This window comes from Neomonachus schauinslandi, chromosome 5, assembly GCF_002201575.2.
Source record: "Neomonachus schauinslandi chromosome 5, ASM220157v2, whole genome shotgun sequence".
Lineage (NCBI taxonomy): Eukaryota > Metazoa > Chordata > Mammalia > Carnivora > Phocidae > Neomonachus > Neomonachus schauinslandi.
In genome coordinates this window covers 160,052,507-160,059,007 of record NC_058407.1, presented here as the reverse complement: position 1 = coordinate 160,059,007, position 6,501 = coordinate 160,052,507, and the positions used below count along the sequence as shown (strand labels likewise).

At 53.3% G+C, this 6,501-nt stretch overlaps 1 protein-coding gene across 2 annotated transcripts; it reads right to left on the bottom strand.

The window, feature by feature from the left end:
- Positions 1 to 1,286: 1,286 nt before the first annotated feature.
- ORAI3 (ORAI calcium release-activated calcium modulator 3) lies at positions 1,287 to 6,443 on the bottom strand. Of its 2 annotated transcripts, XM_044915687.1 has the most exons (3): positions 5,982 to 6,443; positions 2,447 to 2,776; positions 1,287 to 2,332 (listed from the first exon to the last, which is right to left on the bottom strand). In XM_044915687.1, the coding sequence occupies exons 1-3, from the start codon at positions 6,207 to 6,209 to the stop codon at positions 2,114 to 2,116; spliced, it is 777 nt and encodes a 258-aa protein (XP_044771622.1). In that variant the 5' UTR covers positions 6,210 to 6,443; the 3' UTR covers positions 1,287 to 2,113. The 2 variants fall into 2 exon arrangements, with proteins under 2 accessions (XP_044771622.1, XP_021556292.1); XM_021700617.1 differs by having other exon boundaries at positions 1,287 to 2,776.
- Between the last annotated feature and the right edge of the window lie 58 nt (positions 6,444 to 6,501).

Sequence of the window (6,501 nt, the reverse complement as noted above, 5' to 3'; positions counted from 1 at the left end):
ATAAGACTTGTGGGGCCTAAAGGCCCTAGAACAGGTCTTGTGAAAAATAAACTAGTACATACTGGAGCTGGGATGGTCGATTCTTCAAGCATCATGGTCCCAGTGCCCACCGTTTTCAGCCGGGGGGAGGGCTAAGCTTACGTGGTCCCGCCGCTCGAGGGCAGCACCGGCCCAGGCGCTGAGGTCACCGAGGCTGGGCATCCTTTTCTTTCGCTGGGACGCAGGGCATCTTGGTTTCTGGGTAATGGCACTCCCAGGAGACCCCTCGGCTTGAGCTGAGGATGCCCTAGCTTTCAGACATTTCTATCTACGTTAGTCCCTCGCTGTGTGACCTTGGGCAAGCCACTGACCTCTCTGAACTTAAGATTCTTCCTCTGAAAAGATGTTAATTCCTGTCACGCAGGACTACTGTAGGCGTCGGAACAGTGCAGGAAAGGTAGGCCTGGTTCATGCAAATTCACAATTCTAAGTAACAGGAAAAGAGAAAAGACGGACTTGATCGAGGTCGCAACGTGGTAAGAATAGATGAGAGGATTAGAACCCCTTAAAATTTTGAGGAAAATTAGGCTGAATTTTCATGAACGCATGGTGATGAGAGCAGATTCCTTTCTCTTGTCTCAGTTGAAAGGTATTGGCTTTTTATATCAGAAAGAGATTCCCCATGCTATGGTAAAGGTAGTCCAAGTTTTCATTGGCTTTGGGCAAGATCCTCCCTCAGCTTTCGCAGGTCTGTTTCCTTATCTCTGAAATGCAAATGATACTTGTCTCTTGAGGTGGTTGTGAGAGTTAGATAAGGTTACCTAGCTTCTAGTATGTAGTAGTCACTCAAGAAAGTTACACCAAAAGAAGCTTATTCTAAATCCACAACGGAAGAGATGGAGACTCTGGGCTCAGGAACAAGAGTGCAAACATTTTTGGCTTTGGAATAACTCAGTCTCCAAATCAGGAGCTACTGGCCCCCGTCAGCGCCAGAAGGGGGTCATATCTGGAACCATTCTCCACCTCCTGGTATACCTGCTCGCACCTGGCTCTTAGGAATAAGTCACCTGGGGGCGCCTGGGCAACTCAGTCTGTTAAGGATCTACCTTTAGCTCAGGTCATGATCCCACAGTCCTGGGATCGAGCCCCATGTCGGCTTCCCTGCTCAGTGGGAAGTCTGCTTCTCCCTTTCTGCTCACACTCTCTCTCTCAAATAAATAAACTCTAAAAAAATAAGAGAGAGAAAGTCACCTGATCCCAAGGCGGCCTCTCCTTCACCCCATTCAAAGCTACAGAGACATCTGTGAAACACATTTTATTATACAAAACAAGGTGCATCAAAAACTCAGTGCCAGAATAGCTCTGTATTCCAAGGGCTAGTGACTGGACCTTCTCCCTTAAAACCTTCTCACCCCAAGACCCTTTCTAGGGAGTCAGGTTGGGCACATGGGCCCTCAGTCTCCAAAGATCTCCAGCCCTGGCCTAGGAGAGTGAGAACCAGACATAGAAGCTTAAGTGTGGGTGTAGGGCAGTGGGGCAGGCACTTGAACCTCCAAAAATAGGGAGGCTCCTCCTAGGTAAGGCTGGACCTATGTCTGTGGTAGAACCACACAAATCCTTCTCTACAGCAGCTAAAGCAAGAATGTGGAACCCATCAAAATCTGGAGATGGGGGAAAGCTTCCCCCAAATGCCAACCACAAAGTAGATTCTACAGAAATAAAGCAAGGGTTGACTGCCTTCTGAGGCAGCTGGCTGGGTGTGTAACCTTCTGACCTCCACATCCTGTACAGGGGTAAGTGGCTAAGGGTCAGCACCAAAGGTCTGACCAGGATCTCCCTGCCTCCCCTCTACCTACCATGATCCTTGGACTGAAGACCTGCTACTTCCTCGCTTGCTCCTCCCAGCCCAGATGTAGAGTAGACAGACTGGGATAGACTGACAGGGAGAATCCCTGGGAATGTGGAAGCTGCTCCAAGGCCCAGCCCAAAGGACCCTGAAGGCAGGAATCTGGTCTCTGCCTGAGAGTGGCCACAAGAAGCGGCTCCAGGCAGGGGCAGGGAATGGGGTCTGCGGACCGGGGTCCTCTTGCAGACAGGAGGGCGGCAGTGTTTACAGCAGTAGCGCACGTGGGCCTCACACAGCCTGCAGCTCCCCCTGCAGGCGACTCAGCTCCTCCAGCTCCTGCTTGTGGCGGTCGGTCTTGTGTGCCACCAAGGAGCGGTAGAAATGCAGGGCAAAGGCCACGAACACAAGCCCCACGGGTACCATGATTGCCGTGGAGGCCATGGCTGCTTGCCAGCCTGGCCCATGGGCCCCTCCTCCAGCAACACACCCTTGCCGGGGTGGGCAGGCCTCAGATGGCTCAGCCCGTGATGGAGCTACAGAAGTGGAGAACGCCTTGGAAGCTGGACGAAGGGAGGTGGTCAGTGGTAACAGAGTCCCAGGCACCTGGGAGGCAGGTACCACGGGGGCTGGTGTGCCCAAGGGCGTCCCAATGGGCACAAACTTGACCCAGCCAACCAGGACAACTTCAGCGAGGAAGAGGAAGGTGCCCAAGGCAGTGGAGAAGCCCCAGGCCAGCTCCACATAGCGGTGGAGTCGCTGGTGTGGCGACTGGTGGACAGAGTTGAGGTTGTGGATGTTGCTAACGGCTTCTATGTGGGGCAGCAGACACGTGGAGACCATGAGTGCAAAGAGGTGCACGGCTACTAGAACGGTGGTGCAGGCACTAAAGGCCACCAGTAGGCCTGGCGGGTATTCATGGTCGCTCTCCAGCTGTACCTCCACCATGGCCACCTATGGGGACAGAGGAGACGGATTGAGTGCCCACCACCTCTTTGGCAGTAGAGGGTTGTTTTGCCCGTTGGTATACATCACCAGTGCATCCCTGGGGCCTAGAACGGTGCCTGGCAGGAAGGAGGTGCTTAGTCTCTGTCGAGTGAAGGAACTGGCCACCTTGGTAAGGCTCTGTGCTGTTCTGGCTTTGGTTTCTGCACCTGGCTATCGAGAGGGCTGACACATTAGATGACACATTTCTGAAAATCTTACCTTGTTAGGGGGGTTAAAAAAGCAGGTTGTGGGGGTGGCTGGGTGGCTCAGTCGGTTAAGCGCCTGCCTTCAGCTCAGGGCATGATCCCAGGGTCCTGGGATCGAGCCCCACATCAGGCTCCCTGCTCAGAAGGGGTCTGCTTCTCCCTCTCCCTCTGCACGCACGCGCGCACACACACACACACACTCTCTCTCTCTCTCTCTAATAAATAAAATCTTTTTTTTAAAGCAGATTCTGGAGCTGGGCCGCCTGGGTTTACTCTCAGCTCTACAAGCTGCGGAATCTTGAGCAAGTGATTTAGTTCTATGCCTCAATTTCCTCATTTGGAAAGTGGGGATTGATAATGATACCTACTTACCTTACAGGGTTGTTGTGAAAATTAAGTGAGATAATGTACACCAAGCACTAAGAATAGTATAAGGCACACAGTAAGCTCTAGGTGTTTGTTGTTATTATTACGGTTATTAACTGTTCTTTTTTTTTTTTTGGTTATTAACTGTTCTTAATACTAGTGTTATTATTAGTGTTAGGGGAGAGCAAGGCTCTTAAGAACACTGAATGAAGTCCAAGGCCAGAGTTTGCAAACTGGTATACCATGAACCCAAGCCAACTTTGCACACATGTTTTGCTTGGCTCATACAGTGTGTTTTTTAAGGAACTAGGTTGCACTTTTAAAACTCAAGAGATTTCCTATAAATATCCCTATTTCTAGAACCCCTTGAAAATTTGGAAGATCTGGTTACACCAGACCCACATTCCTACATGTCAACTATCAGCTAGAGTTGAGTCATGACTGCTCCCTTTGGACAGGTCATGGGGTCTCCTGATAGCCATCCCCACTCAGTCCATATAATACCTGCCTGTCCTTTGCAAACATTTGCGTTGATGATCCTATTCTAGAGTTGTATAAATTTGGATTCCAGAGCCAGACTACCTAAGTTCAAATTCTGTCACTTACTTGCTGTGGGATCCTGGGCAGGTGTCTTAACATCTCTGATTTGTTTTCTCATCTGTAAAATGGTCATAGTAGTGGTACCTACTTCACAGAATAATAAATGTGGTACACATAAAAGCTGGTACTGCATAACATGGGACACACATTACCTGGTACTGCATGACAGGGCAATACAATTTGTATGATGTGATTCTAACCCAGGGTACCCAAATACCAGAATCTGGATCTTTCCCCATGCCTGGTTCTAGCAGGACCCATTAGATTGCTCTGGGGCTGGGGGAAGGAAGAAGGTACAGTCTGGAGGGTGGTGGTTAGGAAGACAAAGTTAAATATTTTGGGAAACTGGGCCATGGCGAGTGTTAGCAGTTTCCACAGACAGAGATCTGGGCCAGGCCTAGGCCTGGTTTCTCCCAGAGTCTGACCCAGCCTTGCTCTCCCCTGGCAGGACTGGGGCAGTCCTGCCCCCAGAACCCACTCATCTGGCCTTTTGATCCTGCAGAGAAGGTCCTGGCGTTTAAGCTGTCACCCTGGCAACGTGCAAGTCCAGCAGCAGGCTGGATTGTCCCCTTGGGAACAGGCTGGACCACGGGATGGATGGGGGTGGGGGACCTCCCTCAGCCAGGTCCATGAAGTCGCTTCCTTCCCTCTGCAGTCTGTACAGGTGAAAGGAAGTCACTTCCCTGTCCCTAGCTGACCCCACATCAGGAAAAGTGGGCTGGCCTATGGATACTGGGCCCCCAAAGAGAAAACCATAGACCCTGGATGACGCCTAGGGATAGACTTTTCCTCTCATCATTCAAATACAGAGGCTCTGGTAAAGAGCAGGGCAGAGCCTAACGCAAATCACCTAGTGCTGTGACCCCTCCATCCCCATCTCCATAGGTTCCTATGAAGACCGCCTCCCTCCAGCTTGCTTTCTCCTTCCCATCATGATGGTGGAGAAACTCTGGACTAACAACAGTTCAGTGATCCAGGGTCCTAGATCATTCTGCAGCATTCATTTGCTGAGCACTCTTGGCAGAGGCACTGCCCCATTCTGGCCCTTGGTTTCTATGCCTGCCCAATAAACAGGTAGTCTGAGCCATCTCTGATGTGTGTCTTGCTCTGACACACTGGGATCTAGAGTTTGGCAAGAATCAGCTCATTCTGGGGCAGCTATTTGCAGGCTACAGAGGGCACAGCCTCTATGATCTCACAGTTTCCCACTGGCCCTCGAGGGGTTGGATGCCTGTCCAGGGTCACACAGCTGGCCACAGGCCCAGAGGAGGCAGGGTTTGTGTCTGCTGACTCCTCCTGACCCTGGGACTCCTTCAGTCCCATTTCCTATGAGGCCTCCTCGGGACCGTTAGCTGATATCATCCTCCCACACTTGCAGTTTATCAGATCAGGAATCAGGTATCAGCTTCCTAATCACCTTCTTTCCCCAGCAGCTTCCTCAGGGGCATCCTCTCTGCTCAAAGCTGTCCTGGGTTACACCAAGCCCTCTTTGTGCCTGCTAGGGACTGGTCATCCTCCTGGGGATGGGGCCGCCTTCAATTGGGGGACTACTGCATCCAGTTTATTTTCTTTGACTCTCCCAGTCCTGTTTATAGGGCCCCCACCCAGCTCTGATTTGCCTTTGAATCTCTCCGGTGAACTTGGTAATGACTTCTGTCTGGGACCACGCTCCTTCTGGACCTCTCTGCCCCACCCTCGCATATGTATCCCCCTTGGTGATTTGTCTTCCCTCATGACACCTTGGAGGCTTGTTTATACTCCCTATGGCCCAGTATATGCTAGGGGTCTGTTTACACACACGCACACACACACGCACGCACACCCGTAAAACGGGACTCGAGTAGTCCCTTGGGACCTTGTTTTGTACTCCTTTACCTCTTAAAAACCCTTGCTTTCCCTTTCCTCTGTCCCATCTCCCCTGGGTACCCGTTTACTTGGCCCGCGACCCCCTGCCCCCATGTGCCTCACCCCCACCCTGTGCGCCCCTTCCCTCCCCTCACCATGGCGAAGCCCGAGAGCAGGGCAGACGTGCGGCTGGAGGCTTTGAGCTTGGCCCGGCTGAGGTAGAGGCGGCGCCAATTGAGGGCCCGCAGCGAGTGCTGACTGGCCCCCATAAGGTCCAAGTAGCCGCGGTGCACGAACTCTCGGTACGTGGCCGAGCCCGCGGGGCTCTCGGCCTCCGGGTTCAGCGGGGCCTGTTCGCCCGCGTCCCCCTCGCCGCCCTTCATCCTGGGGGGCGCAGCACTGGGCGGGCTGGGTGGTCACGGGGGCGCCGAGTCGCCCCGGGGGTCCCACGAGGGCCGGCCCAGGCCGGTGGAAGGCCCCATCCCCGGGCGGGGCGAGCGGGGATGCCGGCGGCGGACGCCCAGGAGGAGGTGCCCGTGTGGAGCAGGGAAAGCAGGCGTCTGCGAGGAGCCCCAGGGGCCGAAGCCGGATAGTAGAGGCCGAAACCGGAACTGGGGCGGAGGCGGAGCCCGAACGGCCACAGGATGGGGTGGAGCTCGGGCGGGGGTTGGGGCG

Coding starts and splice junctions, on each gene's coding strand:
- ORAI3 (XM_021700617.1), bottom strand. CDS start 6,209: ATGAAGGGCGGCGAGGGGGACGCGGGCGAACAGGCCCCGCTGAACCCG. Junction 2,777..5,981: donor TGCTCTCGGGCTTCGCCATG/GTGAGGGGAGGG, acceptor CTGTCCCCATAG/GTGGCCATGGTGGAGGTACA.